Source organism: Scyliorhinus canicula, chromosome 2 (assembly GCF_902713615.1).
Source record: "Scyliorhinus canicula chromosome 2, sScyCan1.1, whole genome shotgun sequence".
Taxonomy (NCBI): Eukaryota; Metazoa; Chordata; class Chondrichthyes; order Carcharhiniformes; family Scyliorhinidae; genus Scyliorhinus; species Scyliorhinus canicula.
Window position 1 is genome coordinate 76497500 of NC_052147.1, and position 25848 is coordinate 76523347.

At 47.9% G+C, this 25848-nt stretch overlaps 1 protein-coding gene across 1 annotated transcript in view; it reads left to right on the top strand.

The window, feature by feature from the left end:
- The window catches only part of ttc6 (tetratricopeptide repeat domain 6), a 564332-nt gene that overhangs the window by 472303 nt on the left and 66181 nt on the right, over positions 1-25848 (top strand). The window contains exon 29 of the mRNA XM_038780915.1: positions 4348-4518. Coding sequence (XP_038636843.1) covers positions 4348-4518 — 171 coding nt within the window. The remainder of the gene's footprint in view (positions 1-4347; positions 4519-25848) is intronic.

Below are 25848 nucleotides of genomic sequence, written 5' to 3' on the forward strand. Positions count from 1 at the left end.
TTCAGGTTGACTTCAAAATAACCATTGATCTCATGCCCGTGCGATGCCAGGAAATTGAAATGAGAATTGGCAAATTCTCAGTGCTGGCCCAATTTAGGCCCCCAAAAACCTGATCCTTCAACTACAATATCAGACAGTGGGACTAATTAACAATTTTGACTGAAAATGAAATGGCCAATGCACTACTTACTGATCACAATGTGATTGGTTCAAAGCAAAGCGGAGTAGAATCTCTGGCTGCTGTGCACCCCTCCCAGATGAACTCAGTGCATAACCATCAAATCATTGTCAACTGCCCCAGCAGCCTTGGACACACCCATACCTACTGTCACAGCTTCCGAAGTCAGATCGGCCTTCTTGAAAGTGAACCCTTGGAAAGCAACGGATCCTGACAGAGGTCCTGGTCATGCACTCAGATCTTGTGTGGACCAACTGGCAGGTGTGTTCATGGACATCTTCAACCTCTCCCTACTCCGTTTCGAGTTTCCCACTGCTTCCAGAACACCATCATTTTTTTTTATAAATTCAGAGTACCCAATTATTTTTTTTCCCCAATTAAGGGGCAATTTGGCATCGCCCATCCACCTACCCTGCACATCTTTGGGTTGTGGGGGCAAAACCCACGCAGACACAGGGAGAATGTGCAAACTCCACATGGACACCAAGACCATCATCATACTGGTGCCAAAGAAGAACCAGGCAACGTGCCTCAATGACTGCCATCCAGTGGCCTTGACATCTATCATTATGAAGTGCCACGAGAAGTTGGTCATGAGACACATCAACTCCATACTCCCAGAATGCCTTGATCCACTGCAATTCACATAATGACAATAATCAGGGGCTGGTTTAGCTCACAAGGCTAAATCGCTGGCTTTTAAAGCAGACCAAGCAGGCCAGCAGCACGGTTCGATTCCCGTACCAGCCTCCCCGGACAGGCGCCGGAATGTGGCGACTAGGGGCTTTTCACAGTAACTTCATTGAAGCCTGCTCGTGACAATAAGCGATTTTCATTTTCATTTCATCTCTTCCACAACATCAGCAAAACTAAGGAGCTGGTCATTCACTTCAGGTAGTGAAGTATCATGCACACCCCTGTCTGCATCAATGGTGCCGAGGTGGAGATGGTTGACAGCTACAAATTCCGAGGTGTGCACATCATCTAGCTGTCCTGGATCACCCATGTCGATGCTACAACAAGAAAGCACAACAGCACCTATACTTTACTTCCTCAGGAAATTCGACATGTCTTGACTCTTAACAATTTTTACAGATGCACCATAGAAAGAAACCTACCTGGCTGCATCACTGCCTGGTATGTCATCTGCTCGGCCCAAAACCACAAGAAACTACAGAGAGTCGTGAACACAGCCCAGTTCATCACACAAATCCGTGTGCAGCATAATCAAAGACCCTTCCTACCCGAGTTATTCTCTCTTCCAACCACTCGGGCAGTAGATACAAAGGTCTGAGAACACGCACTAACCGGTTCAAAAACAGCTTCTGCTCGATGTTACCAGACTCCTGAATGACCCTCTCATTGACTGAATTAATCTCTTCACGCATCTTTTCTACGGAGTACTACTGCACTCCATATGCTTCACAAAATGTCTGTGTCGATGTATTTACATTGATCACACACGTACACGCACACGTACGCACACGTACGCACGCACGCACACACTAGAATTTACAGTGCAGAAGGAGGCCATTCGGCCCATCGAGTCTGCACCAGCTCTTTGAAAGAGCACCCTACCCAAGCCCACACCTCCACCCTATCCCCATAACCCAGTAACCCCACCCAACACTAAGGGCAATTTTGGACACTAAGGGCAATTTAGCATGGCCAATCCACCTAACATGCACATCTTTGGACTGTGGGAGGAAACCGGAGCACCTGGAGGAATCCCACGCACACACGGGGAGAATGTGCAGACTCCGCACAGACAGTGACCCAAGCCGGGAATCGAACCTGGGGCCCTAGAGCTGTGAAGCATTTGTGCTAACCACTATGCTACTGTGCTACACATTTATACACATTATACATACATGTCCTATGTTTTTTCATGAATGTAACGATCTGTCTGGACTGTACGCATAGCAATACTTTTTACTGTGCCTCATTACACATGGCAATAAATCAAATCAAATCCAAATCCACAACTATCAGGCAGCGCAACGACCTGAACTATCCAGGTATCCTACTGCACCAGGTATGTATTAGGACAGGACAAAAAAAAAAAATCAGGTCAGCTACTCAGTGAAAGATTGCTTCGGGAACTGGGTGCTAGAAGAAGTAAACTTATTTTTTTACAATATGTTGTAATGATGCACTGCGACTTTATTGATAAGGATCGACAAGACTAGCCACATGTCTGCAGCCAGTTCTGGATCCCTCTGTCCCAAGAGAATGCCTCCTCCTGGGGTGATTCCACACTCATCCGGATTGTTCACCCAGGCCAGGTGACCCTTCCTCGAGTTGCCGTTAAAAGAGACAATCACCACATCCCTCCCCCTTAACTCCTTTATACAATTTTCAATAGCTGATTTATTCAGTCCTAAATTCTAACTAAACATTATATACATTGTCTTTGAAGGGTTTTCTGTTTCTTTTCGAGTGGCACAATTGCATAGTCTGAGATGCTTCCACAGGATCAACAACAAGAACTGCATTAATGGTACAGGCAGTTCATCACTACTGCTGCCATGGAAACTTGAGTTTTGTCTATAACAGATCAGATATTTGGACGTTTACAGGTTCAAGACATTTCTTGATGGCAACACTGACCGCTGGAGCAGCTCTACTCCTCAAGTGGTCCATGTGTTTACGCATTATATGTTCCTCCCCATCCATGTGGGTATGAAAGGGTTCTGGTCGTGAAGACCATAATTCCAGGATTCACCTTTATCTACTCCCAAAATTGTTCCACATGTACGGATTGGACTGGCATTGGGAACATAAGCTCGGGACAGGTAGCTGTTTTCATCCAGGCTGGAAAGAATGCCTGTTTGTCAAACCTTTCAAAGATGTTCACCTTATATTTCATAAACATGATGGTGGAATCTCCCACTCCTTTCACATCAAGGTTTTCCTCTTGTTATCCCTCGACAACATTTCTTTCTCACAGGTTTAGCCATTCTTGCAGGTTTGCCATCCTTTCACAGGGAGAGCTCAATGTCAAATGATGGCTTTCCCAGTGCTTCCATGATTTAGTGCTCATGAGGTCTAATTCTGCTTGGTCAGCGGTCATGTGACGAGTTTAGATGTGGCTAATCCAGAGTGATCAGTGCGGAACTTCACCTTAGCATGGGCACCTTTCTATAGGATTTGCTATCCTGCTTTAGAAAAGGTCGACAACATCGACAGAAAGCAAGTGGTGAGGCAATTGGGAGGTTGAAAACAGTCCTGACAAGGTGGACATGGAAAGGACGTTTCTCCTTGTGGATGAGTCTAGAACTAGGGGGCACTATTTTCAAATTAAGGGTTATCCTTTTAGGACAGATGAGTTGGCATTCTGGAACTCTGCCTCAGAAGGCAATTTCCTGGAGGCCGATGTTCTGGCCTTTTCCTCCCTGGTGGCCCGGAGATGGATTTTGCTGGGATTGAGAGACTTGCAACCCCCAAAGTCAGGAGCACGTTAGGCTGGAAAAGATTAAGTTTGCTTTGAGAGGATCAATTCAGGGGTTCGCCCAGAGGTGGCAACTGTTCATCGACTTATTCAAGGAAAATTGTACCTCTGCAGTAAGGTTGGGTGGGGGGGGGGGGGGGGGGGGGGGGGGGGCATGGTAGTGCAAGACAAGTACAGGGAACTTAGTACACGGGTAATTAGGAAATAGGGCAGGGGTAGTTGGGGATGTTGTTTTTAGTGTTTTTGCCTGTGTCGGCCCGTGTGGTTGTTTGAGTGTTAAAAGTGTTAAACTGTAAACTGAAAATTACAAATGCTTCAAAAAATATTTTCTAACAAAAAACCGACTGTTTTTACGTACTTTATATGAAACTTAGAATAAGGACCGAGTCCAAGTAGAAAGAGGGCAATTAAAATATCACTGCTGCAGTGATTCCTATTCCCTCGGTTGCATATTGAATGCAGAACTTTGAGTCAGTTCAGCTTTACACTCTAGGTAGGTGATATAACTCACTGATTAATCTTGTGATAGTTCAAACAGCTAACTCAGTACTGACCACAAGTCAGTTGTGATCACTTGGTCTGCATCACTCATAAAAAGGGGGATATAGCTCACCCATTATGCCAAACTTCATACCTAATACTGTTGATGATTATTAATGCAAAAGACACTTGATGCTGAATAAATTCCTTTATGAAGATATTTTGTTTTTTCTTTCAGATCAGTATGTCAGCAAAACTGCTAACAAATCGTGGAGTGATTAGTCAGTTCACAGGAGATCTGCCCAATGCTATGAGGGACTATCAGAAAGCTATAACTTTAGACCACACTTATTCACTGGCTTATTTTAATGCAGCCAATCTCTATTTTTACAACAAACAGTTTTCACAGGTACTGCATTTTTTCCAACATTTAAGCTTAATAAACTTCAATGCATTAAATAAATTTTTCCCAAACCCCGCAAACCCCGACTCTGGAGAGACTGCCCAAAGTCATTGGATGTTTACGGTGTGGTGTGTGGTGGATAAGAGAGCTGGGTACATACTGGAGTTGTTCCATAAACAGTACCATTTGTAATAAAAATGATAATGACCACTAGCCCTCACCCCTTGCACACACCCATGGCAACTCATGACCCCAGCACAACACATTATAGCCCCTTTGCCAATGTAATGCTGACTCATGCCAACCCATAACACCTCAGCCACCACCCTTTGCCCTTACAACTTCCATGCCATACAGACCTCACGATACTGGCATCATTTCAGTTAAGGCGCAGAGCTCTCGTGTGTGAAAATTTATGTCCTTATTTCCTCATCTTTGTTAATGACCATTCCTTTATGCGTCTAGTTTTCAAATATGAAAAAAATGTAATCCATCTATTTAATTGGTAAAAGTCCATAGGTTTGCAACAATAATAGGCCGTTTGTATAGAATTTGATGGATTTAATAATTCTGAAACATTATTACGTTACCAGATATCCAACTTATTTTTATTTGGGTTTCAAATTTAAGAGATTTTTCAACCAACACTTAATAGCCGTCGGAAGAACGGCAGCCGAAGATTCTAGTTTCTACCTAACAATCAAGGAAAATCATAACTATTGCTTTTGACATGCTCTGTGACAATGGAAATATTTTCACTCCAAAACTCTGTCACAACTAATTTCTAATGCCTAATGTCTCACCTCTTCCTGGTCCCTGACCAAAACATTACATATTAAACCATACAACAAATTAATCCAGTTGAAGACCATTATTTGCTTTTCCACACCTTCACCTACCACCACCCTCTCATTCCCAACCTGAGTTCATAATGCCAAGAAGGTTCACACCAGAGACAGAACTACCACTTTGCTATAGCATAGGTAGAAGACACTACTTCTTGAGTAGGCCATGAACTACAAATGCAAAAGAGTACACTCTTCCACTTATGCCACTTCTCCTCAAACATCCACACCTTCTGCAGATTTAGTCAACTTCTATAACAAGCTCATGCTTCCTGGCTTCTTCAATGTTGGTTAGCTGGCGAATTGTCCATTCTTTTATCCGAATTTGCTGTGGGCAGATAGAGGAGAGTTTGCATCAGTTCCATGAAATTTTACATGCATCAACTTCTACAAAGATTGGGAATCCATTCAGTTTTTTGAGTTTGGAGTAATTGTTGCACACCCATAATGCATATGAAATATTTGTTCTAAAATACATTTTTGTATTTGTCATTATGACAAATTGAGAGACTGGATGTTATTTTTTCAAAAATATTGTGGGGAATGTGATACTATTCTGTGAAGAAGGCAGTCTGCGTATTTCATGAAACAAAAACAGGAAATACTGGACAATCGCAGCAAATCTGTCAACATCTGTGGAGAGAGAAGGGAGTTAGCATGTCAAAGCTGGAGAGACCTGGAAATAGGAGGAGATTTATACTGTTGGTTGGGGGGCATACGTGGAGCAGTGGGGCTGGATAGAGGGCCAGTGGTAGGTGGAGATTGACAAAGGTGTTGTGGACAGAAGACACTTGGAAAAAAGATGGTGAGCAATTGCATGGGCAGGTGCCATGGGAAGAGGGTGAGGTGTTGGAGGTGATGGAGGAGTGGATCAGGATATGCTGGAGGGAGAGGATCCTGTGAAATACTGTCAGGGGGAGTGAGGGGAAGATGTGTTTGGTGGTGGCATCATGCTGGAGTTAGCGGAGGATGATTCTTTGAGTGCGGAGGCTGGTGGTGTGAAACGGGAGGACAAAGAGTACTCTATCCAGGTTCTGGGAGGGAAGGGAAGGGGTGAGAGAAGAGGTGCAGGAGATGGGTCGGACATGGTTCAGAGCCCTTCAACCACAGTGGGTGGGAAACCACAATTAAGGAAGAATGAAGACCTGTCAGCAGCACTGTTTTGGAAAGTGGCATCTTCAGAACAGATGCAACGCAACTGGGAGAATGGGATGGAGTCCTTATAGGATGTGTGAAGAGCTGTAGTTGAGGGAGCTGTGGGAGTCAGTGCATTTGTAATGGATACTAGTGGACAGATATCCTTATAAATTGAGATAGAAAGCTCAAGGAAAGGAAGGGAAGTGTTGGAAATGGACCATGTAAAGTTCAAAATTGGAAGCAAAATTGATGCCTTTTTCCAGGTCCAGACGGGAAAATGAAGCAGCACCAAAACAGTAATTGATGTACCGAGAAAGAGCTGTGGGATAGGGCTGAAACAAGGAATGTTCCACGTACGCCATAAACAAACAGGTAAAACTGGGACCCATGCTGGTTTCCATAGCCACACCCTCGGTTTGGTGGAAGTGAGACATTTTAAAGGACAAATTGTTCAGTAAGTACAAGTTCAGCCAGATGGAGGCGTGGTGGTGGATGGGGATTGTTCGGTCCTTGAGGAAGTGAGCCCTCAGACCATCCTGGTGGGGAATGGAGATACAGAGGAATTGGACATCCATGGTAGAGAGGCTAGGGTTGAGGAACTGGAAGTTGTTGACATGATATAGGGCATCAGAGGAATCAGGAATGTAGGTGTGAAGGGACAGGACAAGAGGAGAGAGTATGGAGTATGGGCAGGAACAGGCTGACATGATGGGCCTACTTGGACAGTCCTGTTTGTGGAATAGGTAGAAGCGGGCCTCTGCGAGGTAGAGGTCAGTATGCCAGACAACAGCAGCCCCACCCTTGTTGGTGGGTTTGGTGACAAAGTCAGGGCTGGACCCGAGACAGCAGAGTGCAGCAACTCCAGAAGGAGACAGGATAAATTTAATGAAGCTGGGGAAAGTTTACTCAAGTCAGATTGTCTGGGAGGTTAGGTGTTAGATTTGTAATGAGATATTTTGGTGGGTTTGAGGACCAAGTAAATAGGTTGGATGCATTTTAGACAAGTTGTGAGTTTGTTTGAATATCAAATTGAAGCCAGAAGTGATAAGAAATATTTTGCATTTTATAGGAATTTCATGGGTAAACAAAAGAGGGAATACTACATGTTATTGACCCAAAAGTAGAGACTCTTTAAAATGAAAAACTATTTCAGATTTGAGTTAGCAGATGTTAAGAGCTTCAAATGAGCTTTCTGGAGCTTAGATACAAAAATAAGCACATTGGAATGTAAATTACATTGCCAAAAGTCAATTTGTTCAGCAATTCCCCCAGCCAGATCTTGCTGCATGATAACTTGAATTGCAAAACAAATCTTGCATTTACCATTACAAAACTCTAATGTACCTGCTCTATAGGCAATTTTTTCTTCCTTTGCGTTTTCCTTTTGCTAATGGATGCCCCAAGTTGACTTAGATCATGGACAGAAAATTTACGAGAAAGTGGCCTGAATTGTTCTTCAAAGACTTCCTTAGCCTTTTTCTTGCTGAGCAGTTGGAGAGATGTTGGTCGTGTTGTATCATTTTGAACAACAATTTCTTTAGATGTAATGGCTTCAGCAGTATCATTTGCAGTGCTGGACACATGAATCTGGTCAGTTTCTGAAAAAGTTACATTTGGATTGCTTTCTTCAAGGATTGTGGAGAGATTTGCACCTCTAGAAGAGGTAGATTTGCTTGACATTCCTGTGCTCCATTGTTTAGCTCCCGTTTTATAATTGGCACCATTTACTAGTTTAGGCTTTTGAGTCTCAGGGTTTGGAGATGTTTTCTCAAAGCTTTCATAATCGTTGTTTGTGAATTTAGATATAGGAGAGATGTCTGACATTCTGGATTTGTATGAGACCGATTCACAAAGTAACTTTGGTGTTTCAATGTTGTCATATTCTATACCGGATAGCTTCATATTCGTTCCCACCGAGTTCTCACAATTTTCAAATGGGAATTCTTCAGGAAAGCTACATTTCACAGAGGATGAATATCCAGCTTTCAATAGCACCACATTTACAAAAGGCGCTTCCTCTTCAGACATACCTTAGATGACAAAGGGCAGAGCACAATTGGATGCAGTTTTAAAAGGGAAATAATACACCCGAGTTTTCCCAGGCTCTGGGTTGATCTGGCGTAGACATATTTTAGTGAACTAACTACTCACTTTAATGTGAAAATCTGGATTATAACCTCAATGGGTGGGATCTAGATTGCAAAGCCTCGTGAGATGCTAGTAAATCTCGCGAGATTTACCGGTGGCGTCAAGTCTCGAGTCGGGTGCAACAAAGCCAATATATCACACCCAACATCGCTATATTTAAAAAAATCTCCCATTCATCGAAGCCTTTTCAAAATATTGAAATTCCCGAAGTACTAATTATAACCCGAAATAAAGACAATTGGTCTTCTTATAATCTCTTTGAGCTGTCCATCAACTGTGAATTTAGGGCCCCCTGCTGGGATAAATACAAGGTAGTAAAGAGCTGCCAAGCATTAATAATGACATAATGATAGCCCTGAGGGTAATGTCAAGAAACAGTTATTGTAACTGCTCGACCAGTTTTTTTTTTAAAAACCTCTCACCGACACAGCCAGCCTATTTTTTCCAACTTTTAAAGGCTTGGAGATTTAAATAACTTCACAGCTCGACAGTTCCTTTCTCGCTTTTCAAGAGGCTTATTGACCAGTCCCACAGGAGAGTGAAAATAGGAATGTTTAAAATCAGCATTGAGTTTCCTTCATCGGGATGGATTCCTTTATGAATTACATCCCGCTCCCATTTCATCCACCAGCAAAAATGCCTGAGGCTTCCAGACCCTGGCCCCACCCCCTATTTTTAAAGGACTGTGGAGTCTCCACAACTCTGAAAATCTGGGCCATTGTATCAATCTTGAAAAGGATGAACTACTAATCAAAATACAACCTGTTATTCCACAAAAATACAACTTTTGGGAAGAAAGCCATCCAAAAACACTGACCCCTCACATTTCTCATAAGGAGGGGTAATACAGTGGTTAGCACTGCTGCCTTGCAGCGCCAGGGACCCAGGTTCAATTCCAACCTTGAGTGACTGTGTGGAGTTTGCATATTCACCCCGTGTCTGCGTGGGTTTCCACTGGGTGCTCCTGTTTCCTCCTCCAGTCCAAAGATGTGCAGGTTAGGTGGATTGTTCATACTAAATTGGCCTTTAATATTCAAAGATATGCAAGTTAGGGTAATGCAGTAATTTTTAAAATCAGGGTCATGACCCGCCGGCGGGTGTCAGGAGGGTCACGGAGCGATCGGACGTGGTTTTTCCAATTGCAGGATGTAAGTGCCCAACAGCAGCAACTGGATTTTAAAATGCCGGTCGCGACTGGCTTTCAAGAATGCCGGCAGCCCCGCACATGCATGCACCTCAGCCAGATGTAGCAGTGCACAGGCCCAGAGCCCAGTGGGGCAGACCACGTCCTCCATACATAGAACGCTGTCCCAGGAGCAGATTACTTTATGGAGTCTTCCCATCAGGAGCGGTGGCAAAGAGCAGGTCATGTGCACGGTATACACGTCACATGCTCTGGGCGTGAAATTACTGAGGAGACCTTCCTCCATTTTGTAGCTGCCAGCAAGAAAGCAACAGGACTGCATGAAGAACTGAAGATGCGTCGTTTCACAATAAGGAAGCGAGGGTCGGATACACAAACAGGCCTGGACCTCACAACTGCATCTGCTGGAGAGAGATTCGCAGGAGAGTCTATGGCAGGACAACGCAGTGCTGGTGTGAGCTCCAGGACCTCTGATGAGCAACCCATACAGAAATTTAACATTGAATGACAAAGCAAGTGAGATAGTGAGGACCAAGCAGGCTCACCTGTTGTATTAAAGGCAAGTGAAAATGGTGGATCACGAAGGTCAGGCGGCGTGGGTCGCAAAGGTCGGCAAAAAAGGGTTGCAGGAAAAGTTTTAAAAACACTGGGTTAAGGGTTATTGGGATAGGGTGGGGAATAAGCTCGGGTCGATGCAGACTCGATGGGCTGAATGACCTGTTTCTGCACAGGTCATGTTGGGATTCCAAGAAGTTAACAAATGAGATCAATGCATTTTTCCCCAGAGACCAATAGTAGGTTTAATTCGAAGCATATTACTATCAAGTATATTTCACAACATGTCATAAACATTACTGTAATTGCACCTTTTTAAGAATTATTTATTGTGGCAGAGTTTAAATCCATCTCTATAATATTGTCCACGATGTTTCAATGCAGTCAGAGCTGCTTAAGGTTGCAAATTGAAAAATAATAAGGAGCTCAGTTTGCAGTGGTGTAAATCCTTCAGGATTTACACGATTAATAGCAGTGAATGTCCAAACTATTTGAAATCTTTACAGTGGAACTGTTTGAAAGCTTTATATTAGTAGAACGTTTTTAAAAACAAATAAATTGATTTGTTAACGCCCGAACAGGAGTGTGGTGCGGCCGCTAGATGCCGGGAGAGGCCTCCCCGCGGGCTTCCCGACAGCTAGTACACCTCGTGAGATCTACCCAGATGTGCGGGACCACGCGTCGCACGCCTAAATAGGTTTAAAACCCACTTAGGCATGCGTACCTAGGATCTATCGGGCTCCCGACATCTACCAGCCTCCCCAATGAGACCCCAGCCGGGTGCCATTCAGTAGTGGTCCACATAATGGTGGACCAGGCGGAATGGCACCCCGGGGAATCTTTTCGGGCCATCGGAGGCCCCTGGATGGTCAGAGAAAGGGAAGGGTGGCTCCCTGGCTGTTCCCCTTGAACGTGGTCACCTTGGATCTGCCACCCTGGCACTGCCAAGGTGCCTGGGTGTCACTGCCAGGAGCAGGTGGCACTGCAAAGCCAGCAAGAGCATTAACAGGTTTCCTGACTGCCAGTGCCATGGCCAAGGGTCAGGGTTTGAGGGGAGGGGGGGCATTCCCATGAAAGGAAGGTGGAAGGGAGAGGGTATGTAGGGGCCTCCAAAAGGTTGGGAGGGTGAAGGAAGGGTGGTGCCTGAAAGAATGGGGGGGGGGGGGGTTCAGCGACGTGTCATCACTTGGGGACCCAGGAGCACTGGGGTTGCTGCCTAGGTGCTTGGGGGTGGGGGGCAATCTCAGCATCTGCAGATCTGCCATGCCACCCCCATGTCATGGGTACCTGTTACAGGGCAACTCCAGACCGTGCCTGCCTGTCCCACTGTCCACCCATAACTCCCACTGACCGTGGAAATCTCTGCCTGCGCGGCTGAAGTCTATTGCTAATAGAGAATTGGCAATCATAGTTAAGTGAACATTTCACAGGTGTTTGAGGTAGAGGATATAGGGTCCAGTGACTAGGGCCCTTGCTGCAGCCAGGGGTATGTGGCCCGGGGGGGGGGGGACAACAAGATACTGCTGGTTGCCAATCTGACCCCCTCCAATTCCCCACAGATTCGATGATATCTGGCTGCCCTCATGGTGCTGCTGGCAGGCCAGGAAGCCAAACGCCAGAGATGGCAGTGACAGTAGCTGCATGTGCAGGGCTTCACCCCACACGCTGAGGACCCAGTCGCCCGGGACTCATGGGGAGGCCAGCGACAGCCCAAAGTGTACAGGTGTCGCTGGTCTTTTGAACAGATGGACAGCATGTTGAGGCAGTGGGGACGGTGAGGCACCTGTGACATGTCCTTGCGGACTTGGAGCCACGTAGGAGGTGGATACCCGCTCCCGGTGGCAGTCAAGGGCACTACAGCCCTGAACCTTTATGCCTCAGGATCATTCCAGGGCTTGAGTGGGGACTTGTGTGGCATCTCACAAGCCACAGCCCACAAATGCATCCCTGAGCAGCTAACTACATCAATTTGACCTGGACCAGACCCAAGATGCCCGGGCAGCAGGATTCCCTGCTGTCGGTAATAGATGGCACACACGTTGCCTTGTGCTCACTGGGCATTCAGGGAGTGCCCTACATCAACAGGAAGGGGTTCCGCTCACTGAACATCCAACTCGTATGCAACCACCACGAGAAAATCATGCATGTGTGTGCACGCTACCTATGGACTGTGCACGACAGCTACATCCTGGGCAGTGGTCATTGCCTCTTCGACAACCACCCCAGGAATGCCGGTTGGCTCTTGGGGGATAAAAGTCACCCAGTGAGGACCTGGCTAACGATACCAGTAACCAATGTGGAGAAGAGATAGCCCGGGAGGCCATACAGGCCTGGTTATGTCATTGAACGGTGCATTGGACTCCTCAAAATGCAGTTCTGATGCCTCAACGGCTCTGGTGGTGCACTGCGGTATACCATCCAGCGGGTTGCCATAATTATGGTGGTCTGCTGTGCCCTCCACAACCTAGCACAGCAGCAGGGTGACACACGGAGGTGAACGGGGAGGAACACACTGCCACCACCGAGGAGAACCAGATCAGGAGGACGAGCCAAGGGAGGACCCGCAGGACCAGCCAGATGATAGTGGACAGATGACAGCGGGGAGTGTCCAGTAGCCTGGGGGGGAATGGATGGCGAGCAGAGAGTGGAGTGTAGGGGCCTGGCCCTGGGAATTGGTAGCCTGCCCGCATTGCGGACGAAAGTGCCAGAGGCATCATATTTCTCAGGTGCGCTGTCTTTTAGTGCTGTACATACGTGTCCCTAACTGCCCCGAGCCCTGGTGGTGCTGCCTTGCTTTCCCTTCTCCAATCTTCCCCCTCCACTCAGATGATCCTCATCTTTCTTAGCCTTCCGCGTTCTACCGCTGCATTTAGGTATGTTCCTAGGATGCATATCAGAGGTGGAGGCAGCCTACTGCTTAGCATATTCCACGCCCTTCGATGCCCCTGGCAGGCATCCTCTGGGGCTGGAGGGCCCCAGCCCACTTGCTGGCAGTATTTGCCCTGCTGTGCCACCCTGTTCTTGGGCTTGACTCTGAGATGATCCATTGTCGGCGGGGGGGGGGGGGGGGGGGGGGGGGGGGGGGGGGAAAGAGAGCTAGGTGACCGATGTCTCCACTCCGGGTTAGCACCCAGGACCCTGTCCTCCCAGTTGGTGCCCATAGGTCCCTGGTACAGAGGGGCAGCTAGATCACACCCCAGCTGCCACTCCATCATCTGGTTCTGCCAACCCTGGCACCTTCCCAGTGTCTGCAGCATGGTTTTTCCGCCCTCAGTGACCAGTATATTCTCTGGAGTGCCTTGGCAATGCCCACCCAAGTCTGGGACATGCTTTGCAGTGCTTCATCAAGGTCCACCAGGGGCTGGGACACGTTCCCCAGCGACTGGGACATGCTGTCAAGGCTTCAGCCATGGCTGTCACTGCCTGAGCTATGCTTTGGGCACCTCAACTCATGCTGCAGATGTCATGCACCAGGCTCCCCACTGCAGTCACAACCCTAGCAGTGTTGGCCTACGTGGCACGCATTATCGGCACTATCTCCTACATCCACAGCCTCTGGGACTCCTCCAATTGGTTATGGGTTATGGACGTGCTGGAATGTTACTGACATTCCCTCTCTGAATATCATGGTTGTGCCCCAATGACTGTCAGCTCCAGGTAAACCTGGTCCAGAGCTCAGCATCTGACTGGGACCCAGCAGATCTCCAACTGCTGCCTCACCTAGATGTTCCTGCCTCCACCTGATGTACATCAGCCCCTGTGTGGTGCTCACCAGAATGTGTCCCAGAAGCCTGACCACTACTGTCACCCATCAAGGTGTAGGTCGCTGCACTGGTGGAGGGTGGGGATGACAACTGTGCTGGGACTACGGAGGTCTCCTCGCAGCTCCCCTCCAGAGGTGTTCTCATAGGATGGGACCACCCCAGATGGGCTGGCACCGCCGGATGGAGATCCTACAGGAGAATGGACATGTGGTCAGTGCCATGGCATTACCAACTCATGTGACAAGTCATCTGGTAGGTAGCCAGTGGATTCTTATCCCTGCACCGAATGCCAGCCCTACATCGGTGACCGATCGGTCCTTGGCCATCCCTGCAATCTCCAGGCTCCGTTCCTTGTGGGGGGGGGGGGGGGGGGGGGGGGGGGGGGGGAGAAGAGAGAAACTCTGATGTCCGCTGCCCTGCCGTTCATCTGGGCCCTCTCCAGTCTGTTGTGGGCCAACTCCACCCACAGGACAGAGAGGGTGTTTCAAACCGCATACTTTGTTCATCACGGGGTGGGGATAGGAGGCAGCATGGGAAGCACTGCTGGACATGGGAGGGGACGGTGGGGTGTTGCAAGGCGAATGCTCGTGGGGGCGGGCTGACAGGCAGGGGCAGGGTGGTACCAGGGGGCTGGTGCCAACCCAACTGGTATCCAGTGGAGGTTATTGATCTTCTTAACATTGGTTCCCCTGGTGATAGTCGCTGCCAGGGTGGCACAGCAGGGCATATACTGGCAGCACTGGGTCCCCTGTGCCTGACCCGCTTGAGCTCCTTGGGGAAACAGGGCATTCTCTCTGGTCTCATCCGTATCCAACAATCTGGCGAAATCCGCATCCCCGAATCGTGGGGCTGGTCTCCTCAGTGGCATGGCTGCGAGCTGTGTGGGGTTTGCTCTGCACGATCGGTTAATGCTGCCCCCCACTTGATAGCAGGGAGCTGGCAGATGCAGTGCCAGCCAATCAGCCAGCAGTACAGTCATTTGCGGCGTGAGGCCCGTGGGGCCTCATACAGCGGACCAGTTAACATTTGACACTGGTGATGGCCTGGCTGTGTCGAGCATCAGTATTACACTAAGAAACCTCTGTTAGATTGCGCCCATTAACCTTGCAGCAGTCTAACTATAATCAAAATATTTATTGATTTATAATAACAAATGCTAGAATAAATTGTGTACAGGACAATCCTCAATATTTTAAATAAGTAATTTTGATTAAACCTCCAGATGATAACATAGAACATACAGTGCAGAAGGAGGCCATTTGGCCCATCGCATCTGCACCAACCCACTTAAGTCCTCATTTCCACCACATCCATGAAACCCAGTAACCCCTCCTAACCTTTTTTTGGACACGGAGGGCAATTTAGCATGGCCAAACCACCTAACCTGCACATCTTTAGACTGTGGGGGGAAACCAGAGCACCCAGAGAAAACCCACACACACACACACACACAGAGAGAGAACGTGCAGACCCCACACAGACAGTGACCCAACAGCGAATCGAACCTGGGACCCTGGCGCTGTGAAGCTAGTGCTAGCTAGTTGTGCTACCCACGTTAGTTTCTAACCAAGCTCTGTATAATTTAGGAAACATTATCCCCTCCGATTGATTATAACTAAATCACAGTGATATAAAACAGTTTAAGATGCTTTCAGAATCTAGATATTAAGGATGTGTTTCTTAACTTGCTGTTGCTGTCTTACCTGTTTAACTCACAACCTAAGTAAGCAAATCTGCACAAAACTACTTATTTAAATAAAGTAATAATGAGCTGAGAGAGTGCAGCTGTACTTTATTCTGATAATTAGGGAGTCCTTCCAAGTTAACCATTAGTTAATGGTCTCAAAGCTAAAGCTAAGCATCTAATTTATAACGATTTACACCCATTCCAACACACCATGGGGATAGAGAAGGGAGAATGGGACTGATTGGATTACTCAGAGAGCTGGTATGATATCAATGGGCCAAAGGGCCTTCTATGTCATTAAGGGATCTTATGATTATAATTCCCAAGCTATTCATTTATACTATGCTATTCAACATTAAAATGTTATATTCATTACTGAGATTTGATTCTGGGTCACAGCTCAGTTGAAATAGAAGGGAGAATTTGCTTTAAGTGCTGAGCTGAGGGTGAGTGACTTAACTTATCATTAGCAGGCTTTTTTCACGTTGGTTGCAAGATAGTTGTAATTTTGAGGCACAGCTGTTTAATTTTGTTCCTTGTTAACAAATTGGAAGCACTTTTGTAGACATTGTTAGTTATTGTGTTTTGCATTAGTAACATGTCCCAAAGTGCTTTGCAATGATATTGGAAAACAAATTTGACACCAAACCATGGAAGGAGATATTAGGGTTGATAACGAAAAGCTTGGTTTTAAAGAGGTCTTAAAGGAAAAAAGAGAGATGGAGTGTTAGGGAGGAAATTAAGTTCATGGGGCCTCAACAGCGGGAGGCATAGCCACCAATGGCAAACCATTCAAACATGTTGGTGCACGTTAGGCTAGGATTGGAGGAGCAAATCTATCTCGGAGAACTGTAAGTGGTCACAGAATTAGTGAGGGGTGACTTCATGGAGGGAATCGGAAATAAGGATGGGAATTTTCAAATGGAAATGTTACATAACCAGCCAGTGTAGGTCAGTGAGTTCGGCGATGATGGGTGATTGGGAGTTGGTGTGACTTAGGACATGGACGTCAGAGTTTTGGATGAATGTAAGTTTATGGAGGTTGAAGGATGCGATGTGTGGTCAAGGGGTGTTGGAATAGTCACGTTTGAAGGTGACCAAGACGAGGGCCTCAGCAACAAATAAAACGAGGAAGGGATGGAGATGGATGATATTACAAGGTGGAAATGGGTGAAGTTAGTGATGCTATGGATGTCTGGTTAGAAACTCATCTTGGGATCAGATGTGCCAGGTGTGACTCAATTGGTAGCACAATCGCCTCTGCATCAACTGGTTCACAGTTCAAGCCCGACCTCGAGGCCAACAGTCCAGTGGCGTACTGAGGGTACATTGTACTGTCATTGGTGTTGTCTTTCAGATGAAATGTTAAATTGAATCCCCAGCTGTCTGCCTGCTTGGGTAGATGTAAAAAAATCCCATGACACTATTTTGACATTCCTGATGTTGTGACCAATATTTATGCCTCAATTATTATCACAAAAAAACATATTTTCTGGTCATTTTCACATTGCTGTTTGTGGAAAAGTATTGAATGCAAATTGGCTGCCACATTTCCTACATTGTAGCTTCAAAAATACTGAATTGACACATCTGGTGGTCAGAAAATGTGTAAATACTTGCATATAAATGCAATTTTTCTATTTTTTCATTCAAGGTTTAAGTTGTCTAGATTAACCTAAAATATGATATAGTTGGTGGGTAAGAAATGAAAACTGTGGTAGGGAATTAAGACAATGGCTTTGATTTTCCTTTATAGATGAAAGATTCTGAAAGTCAAACAAGCAGTCTGATAATTCAGCGACAGTGGAGGGGTTTTGAGAAGTGATGGTGAGGTTGAACTGGATAGTGGCAGTATATATGGCGCGATCTACCGACCGCAACCCACTGGAACCGGGTGCGCTTTGCCGGTAGATCCGTGGAGATGTCTTCCCCGGCATTCCCGATGGCCGTTACACCTCGCAAGATCTAATAGATCTCACAATACTTTGCGATCTGGGTCCCTCGAACAGTGGGCAGGACCCAGTCTTGCACAGCTAAGAGAGTTTAAGAACCCGCTTAGCCATGCTTACACCAGATCTAATGGCCACCCGGCAACTGACGACCTCACTGAGTGGACCACAGCCGGACACCGTTCAATACTGGTCCCCACAAATGAAGACCAGGTGGAATGATACCTGGGATATCTCCCAGGCGATAGGAGGGCCCGGGTGGTCAGCCTCCAGGCAGGGTGGCACCCTGGCATACCTGGTGCCAGCTGTAACCTTGGCATTGCCAGCCTGGCACCTGGCAGTGCCACCCAGAAACCAACCTGGCACTGTCATTGTGCCCAGGTAGCACTGCCAGGCTGGAAAGGGCATTGCCAGGGTGTCAGTTCCAAGGTGCTAGGCTGGCATTGTGTCACACTGGAATCTGGCCCTGAGTGCTCTGCCTGTGTGAGATGGGGTGCAGCAAGGCTCAATGAACCCCTTATAGGTGAGTTGGGGCATGGGGGGGGGGTCTGGGGGTTGCGTCAGAAGGTTGAAAAATTGGAAATTGGAGGAGGGTGGGGTGGCGGTGGGGGTGAGGGTGAGGGTGGGGGCGCCCCCTCGCCGGGGCATTAAAAGTAAACTGAGTGCCATTAGTTTGTGAAGTCGTTCTGGATGCTTGAAGTGCCTGGAACAACCCCGCTAATCCCGCCTAGAATGGACTCGCCACGCCGGCGTGAAAACCGGTGCCAACCTCTCGGGCATCAACAACCCCCGAAAGTGAGGAATGCTCCACTTTCTCGGGGGTCAAGTTGACGCCGGAATGGTACCCGCAGCTCCAGCCAGCACCAAAGGGCCAGTGCGACTTCACGCATGCGCGGAACACCCAATGTGATCTTGCGCATGTGTGGATCGGCCAGCATATTTCCACGAATATGGAATGGGCGCTGTATTTCCGTGCAAGGGCGGAATTTCCCTTCTCCACGCCGGCCCCTGGGCAATATGGCGGAGCCCTACAAGGGCCCAGTGTGGCAAAAAGAAGGCCACCCGGAACCAGCCCTCCCACAGATTGGTAGGCCCCGATCGCGGGCCAGGCGACCGTGGGGCCCGCCGGGGTCGGATCCCCTGCTATCACCCCCCCAGGACCGCACCCGCACACTTACCTGCCAGGTCCCGCTGTGTCTGAGGTGAGTAATTCATGCCGGCAGGACTGGAAAAAACTTGGTAGCCACTTGGCCCATCGGGGCCCGGAGAAACACCAGACGGGCAGCAGTCAACGGCCCCCTACCAGCGTGGCAGGAATCCCGCCGGCGCCCAGAAAATGGCGCCAGAGAATAGGGCAGCTGGCGTTGGGGTGGTGGGCCAGGATTCGCCCCCCCCAACCCCGAGATTCTCCGACCCTCCGACCCCACACAGGGTCGGAGAATACCGGCCTATATTGTTTTAGTTAGACCTAGACCACGTGTGGAACATGATGTATTTTTATATGATGCTGCTAAGGTCCAGCATGTAGATGAGAAGTAGGGCAGGTGAGGATAGATAGTAGGTACCAGTGGTATGCATATGAATGCAAAATAGCATGAAGTAATCACGATTGAGAATTGAAGTTTGAAAAAAATGATGCTAGAGGAGAACTCTTACAACCACCTAATGAATCTAGTCAATTATATGATGGAGAATGCAATCCTACAGTAGTCTTCAGAAACTCTCCCTTGCTAGGAGAGTGAGCAAGAGAGATCTGATAAAGGAAAATAAAGCAGATGGGTGGATGGATGGATGGATTTGTTTATTGTCATGTACCGTGGTATAGTGAAAAGTATTTTTCTGCAAACAGCTCAACAGATCATTAAGTACATGAAAAGAAAAGAAATGAAAATGCATAATAGGGCAATACAGGGAGCGCAATTTCCCCCCCACCCCCACGCCGGGTGGGAGAATCGCGGGGGCGCCAGATGAGTCCCGCCACGCCGCCCCGGCAGCCGCACGCGATTCTCCCACGCCCCCCAAACCGGAGCGCCGAGATTTACGGCTGGCCGCTCAGAGAATTGCCTCTCGCCGTTTGTAATGGGCGAGCGGCGATTCTCCGGCCCAGATGGGCCGAGCGACCTGCCCAATACGACGGGTTCACGCCGGCGCCGACCACACCTGGTCGCTGCTGGTGTGAACTGTGCGGTAACGCTTTGCGGGTGGCCTGTGGGGGAGAAGGGGGGTTCGAGCACCGGGGGGACTCTCAAAAGAGGTCTGGCCCGCGATCGGTGCCCACCGATCGGCGGGCCGGCCTCTCTGAAGGACGCACTCCTTTCCTCCGCTGCCCCGCAAGATCACTCCTCCATTTCTTGCGGGGCGCCCGCGGGGAGGACAGCAACCACGTATGCACAGGTTGGCACTGGCCAACCTGCGCATGCGCGGGTGACCTCATTTACGCGGCGCTGGCCGCTCAATTTACGCGCCGCCGCTTTTACATGGCGCCAAGGCCCAGCGCGCATAAATGACGCGGCGCCGCTCCTAGCCCCCCGGGGGTGGGAGAATAAGGGGCGAGGAGCGGCCTCCGACGCCGGAGTGAAACACTCTGGTTTTCACTCCGGCGTCGGCACTTTGTCTCCCGTTGGGAGAATCCCGCCCAAGGTACACAACGTAACTACATAGACTCCGGCATTGGGAGAAGAATACAGGGGTATAGTGTTAATCAGGTCAGTCCATATGAGGATTGTTTAGGAGTCTGGTAACAGCTGGGAAGAAGCTGTTTTTTAGTCTGTTTGTGCGTGTTCTCAGACTTCTGTATCTTCTGCCCGATGGAAGAAGTTGTAAGATTGAGTAAGCCAGGTGGGAGGGGTCTTTGATTATGCTGTCGGCTTTCCCCAGGCAGCGGGAGGTGTAGATGGAGTCAATAGATGGGTGACGGACTGGGCTGCGTTCATGACTCTCTGAAGTTTCTTGCGGTCTTGGGCCGAGCAGTTGCCATACAGGCTGTGATGCAGCCAGATAGGATGCTTTCTATGGTGCATCTGTAAAAGTTGTAAGAGTTAGTAAGAGTTGGTCATGCCGAACTTCCTTAGTTTCCTGAGGAAGTATAGGTGCTGTTGTGCTTTCTTGGTGGTAGTGTCGACGTGGTTGGACCAGGAAAGATTTTTGGTGATGTGTACCCCGAGGAATTTGAACCATCTCAACCTCAGCCCCGTTGATGCTGATATGTGCAGTACTTTGCTTCCTGAAGTCAATGACCAGCTCTTTAGTTTTGCTGGCATGAGGGATAGGTTGGTGTCGCTGCACCACTCCTCTGGGTTCTCTAACTCCCTCCTGTATTCTGAGTCATTGTTATTCGAGAACCGGCCCACTATGTTTGTATCATCAGCAAATTTGTGGATGGAGTTGGAACCAAATTTTGCCACGCAGTTAGAACATAGAACAGTACAGCACAGAACAGGCCCCTCGGCCCTCAATGTTGTGCCGAGCCATGACCACCCCACTCAAACCAACGCATCCACCCCACACCCGCAACCCAACAACCCCCCCCCCCCCTTAACCTTACCTTTTTATTAGGACACTACGGGCAATTTAGCATGGCCAATCCACCTAACCCGCACATCTTTGGACTGTGGGAGGAAACCGGAGCACCCGGAGGAAACCCACGCACACAGGGGGAGGATGTGCAGACTCCACACAGACAGTGACCCAGCCGGGAATCGAACCTGGGACCCTGGAGCTGTGAAGCATTTATGCTAACCACCATGCTACCCTGCTGCCCAGTTGTGTGTATACAGGGAGTATATTCGGGGGCTAAGTACACAGCCTTATGGGGTCCCGGTATTGAGGACTATTGTGAAGGAGGTGTTGTTGTTTATTCTTACTGATTGTAGTCTGTGGGTCAGAAAGTCGAGGATCCAGTTGCAGAGTGAGGAGTCTAGATTTTGGAGCTTTGATATGAGCTTGGCTGGGATTATGGTGTTGAAGGCAGAGTTGGAGTCAATAAATAGGAGGCTGATGTCGGAGTCCTTGTTGTCGAGATGCTCTTGGGATGAGTGTAGGGCCAGGGAGATGGCATCTGCTGTGGACCGGTTGCGGCAGTATGCGAATTACAGTGGATCAAGGCGTTCTGGAGTATGGAGTCGATGCGCTTCATTACTAACCTCTTGAAGCACTTCATTACAACTGATGTCAGAGCCACTGGACGGTAGTCATTAAGGTACATTGCCTGGTTTTTCTTTGGCACCGGTATGATGGTGGCCTTCTTGAAGCAGGTGGGGACCTCGGAGCGGAGTAGGGACAGGTTAAAGATGTCCGCGAACACATCTGCCAGCTTGTCCATGCAGGCTTCGAGTGCACAACCAGGGATCCCGTCCGGACTGTCACCCAGGAAGATACAGTAGTAGGTAAGGACATGAGTGGATAGAACATAGGGTAGAGACATGGTACAGGGTGGCATCTAGGCAGAAACATCAGAAGTGATTTTAACTTAGCCAAATTGACATTTACTATGAATAGGCTCAAAATGTAATTCGTGAACTTCAAAAGTTAAAATCCATCTGTGGCGTGAGTGTGGGTATTTACATGAGGATAGGGAAGTATTTAGGCTGAAAAGTATGGTAGCAGAGAGATCACAGCCATAAACATACAAATGTAATGAATGTGACACAAGAGAAGCACGAGGTGAGTCAGAAAGCATGCAGGAATTAATTATTGCGGTGAGACTGACTGAGATACTGATTGGTTTGTGCCATCAAAGAAGTGCTTTATCTGTCTGCAATCAATATTTTGACACCCAACAACATAATGCCGCCTACTGGGATTAAATCTTTTATAGCAAAGGAATTTTGAGATATTGGAATGATTTCAGTATGTTCTGTCAATGCTGACTTCCAGGCTTGCAGAGTCTATAATGCTTTAAAAGTTTTTGATTGTTGATCTTCTTGACTGTTTGCAAAGCCTTGGGATGAAACTAGGCAATCTCTGTTAACCCAGCAATGTTGTTGCATTACCCGCATTTGATGTAATTTTACTGACGTTGATGTGTTCCAGTTCAGACAGAGTTTCTTGCTCTGATTCCAAGTCAGTGCCTCTTTGAGGTGCAGCATGCCGTATGCTGAAGAGAAAGAATTGCTCAATCTTTAACACCTGGAAAAAATGATCTTGTGCTGGCCTTGAGCTTGCTTCTACCTGAGAGAATTGGTCAGATTCACCCTGTTTTCTGATTTAAGCTGTGCTTCCTATTTTGATAACGCTAAAGGGACCTGTAACACACTTGACAGGGGAATCAGAAAAAATGACAATTTTTCAGAAGTGGACCAGCTCAGCAAAAAAGGATAAATTCCGATTGAAGCAGAAAAAATTGTCTAATACACAATTCACTTCACTAGGTTCCCATCTAAATAATGTGTGTTTTCTCTAGTGTCCTTATACTAACTTGGCTGACAGAAACATCTTGGGGGCTCCACAAAGCAAGTGAAGTGTGTGACAAATGGAGGATTTTACATATATTGGATTATAAACATTTAGCAATTTAAGGGTTAAAAGCCTGGGTTACAGTGTGTTTGACTGCAGTAGTCGTGCTTAAAAAATAATCTTGTTTTGCAAGACCAGAATGCATTTAGGAGCCAGAGGCGAAATTGACCAGAATAATGTGTTTTCAGCCTGGGCTAATGCAATGTTGTTTGACTCTGAGGAGTCCATGGGGATTTAATGCGTTTTCAGCCTGGAGAGTTAATTTATTTTAAGCTTGGGAGATGATGTAATTGCTGGGTGGAACTAAGGTATTCAGCCATTTTGAGAAAGCTTTTTGAAAGAATTCTGATGACCCTTTGAACCACAAGTAAGGTATTTTGCTCCCAGTAGGGTAGATAAAAAACAGGGTAATAGTATTTAAAGCACTGCAGACTTGTCTGAGGACAAGGGGAAAACTGAAACACACCAGTTGAACAACTTTTGAAGATCCAGTCAGAGTCTGCAGTGGTTTTAACAGGAGCCAAATCTTCTACAAAGCAAGTATTATTCTGTGCTATTGGGATGTGGGATGGATTGAGAGCTGTATGTTTTTTTCCCCCCTTGTTGTATAATTGGGAATAGAGATAGTAATTAAGGGTAATTGTAAGCTAATTTCAGATGTGATGTTAAAGAGTTTAATATTGTGTTCATAATAAAGTATTGTTTTACAAATCCCTATTTCTTCATGTAATCACTCCTTTAGTATTCTTTCCGCACAGTTTTACAAAGTAAACTAAAATATTGGGGCTTCGGTCCAGTGCCCTAGCCACTGTTGGGGTCTGGTCTCAGATTGGAATAAGTGGAATGTTTGAAGCAGTCACTCGGTAGTACAGAACGTGATATTGCTGAAAGGAGAGTCATGGTGCCAATCAGGACAAACGCAAGAATACCAAATTTCAAACTATCACAAAAATCAATACTAGAGGAGAAAAGAGTGCTCATTGGTTGACAAATTGACTCTGATTCGTCGAAGAATTCCCATGGAGAAAGCAACGGGGAAGTGTAGATTCTTCAAACTCCCGGACGATTCAACAAAAGATGCAAGGTTCAAAAATAGTCCATTTTTTTTCGCAGAGAATGGGACCCTGCAAATAAATATATGTTGCTATTAGCAAGTGGAAATGAGCCTTGTTACAACGAAGACTGATTATGTGAAATTGGTTACAGCTATTAGTACATTGAGGTACTTACGAAACAGTCGAAGTAAATCATGGAAGCAGCCCTCAAGCCCGGACGCCTAGAACTCGACCTGCAGGATGCAGAGGGTAAAGAAATTTTTTCCCACTGGCTGAGATGTTTTAAGGCCTACCTGGCAGAAACCAGCATCGCTGAGGGTAAGCCACAGAATCTCCACACAGCTAAATCCGGCCGGTTCTTACACCACAGCGCTGGCGATATTGGACAAAATGTACGTTAGGCCCATTAACGAGGTTTATGCAAGCCACGTGTTTATGACTCGCCATCAGCGGCCTACTGAAACGCTAGCCGAATTTGTACGGGAACTGAACAATCTTTCTAATGACTGTAATTATCAACCCGTTACCGCGGCTGAACTTGCTGTGCGGGACGTTTTCGTAGCGGGCCTTAGATCAAACTATGTGCGCCAAAGACTGTTAGAAAAGGGGGCCCAGGACTTAGATACTACACTATGGAAGTCTCCTTCCGCAGCCTCACCTCGTTTCCCGCGGACCCCGCGACCTCATCATGGACCCCCGACCAACAGTCCCCCCAAGCCTGTGCCGCACGGCCAACCCGCTACCGCGCTGCCAAAGCTAGTTACTCTGTGGCCCCAGCCAGTCACTCTGCTGCCCCAGCCAGCTACTCAGCTGCCCCAGCCTGCCGTTTCTGTGGCCAAAGCCAGCACCCGCGGCAGCACTGCCCAGCCCGATCCGCGACCTGCAGCAGCTGCGGGAAGAAAGGCCACTATGCCAGAGTGTGCCTCGCAAAAAGGGCCCCAGTTTCTAACTCCCCAGTAGAGAGAACAAATCGCTCCCAGCACAAGCGGGCCTGCGGGGCCCGAAACGCTGCGGCCTACGCCCCGACTCCGCCCCCTCCCGCCACATGCGATCCATGGGGGCCGCCATCTTGGCAAACCCCCACCATGCGGCCGGCCACATGCGACTTATGGGGGCCACCATCTTGGACGCCACCTTCCTCGCCGCTCACCACGGGCCCCATCTGCATCTCCATGCTCAGATAGCTCATCTGAAGACTACGACTTCCCCGGGCACTCATCACGTGGCCCGCAACACAGCGCAGCGATCCTGCATCAAGCTCGCCAGAATGTACCGGCATCTACTCGACCGGACGCCCACTCGGAAGACTACAACTTTCCTGGGCACACATCACGCGGCAAGCAACTCAACGCGGTTACCCTAGATCAATCCCGCCCCAAGCACCTACGAGGTTCGATGGCGGAGGTCCAGATCAACGGGTACAGCACGCCATGGCTCTTTGACTCCGGGAGCACCGAGAGCTTCATACACCCAGAGCTGGTAAGATGCTGTTTGCTTCCTATTTTTCCTGTGACCCAAACTATCGCCCTCGCTTCGGGCTCCAACTCAGCCCAAATCCAAGGACGCACCGTCGCTACGCTCACAATTCGAGGTGCTAG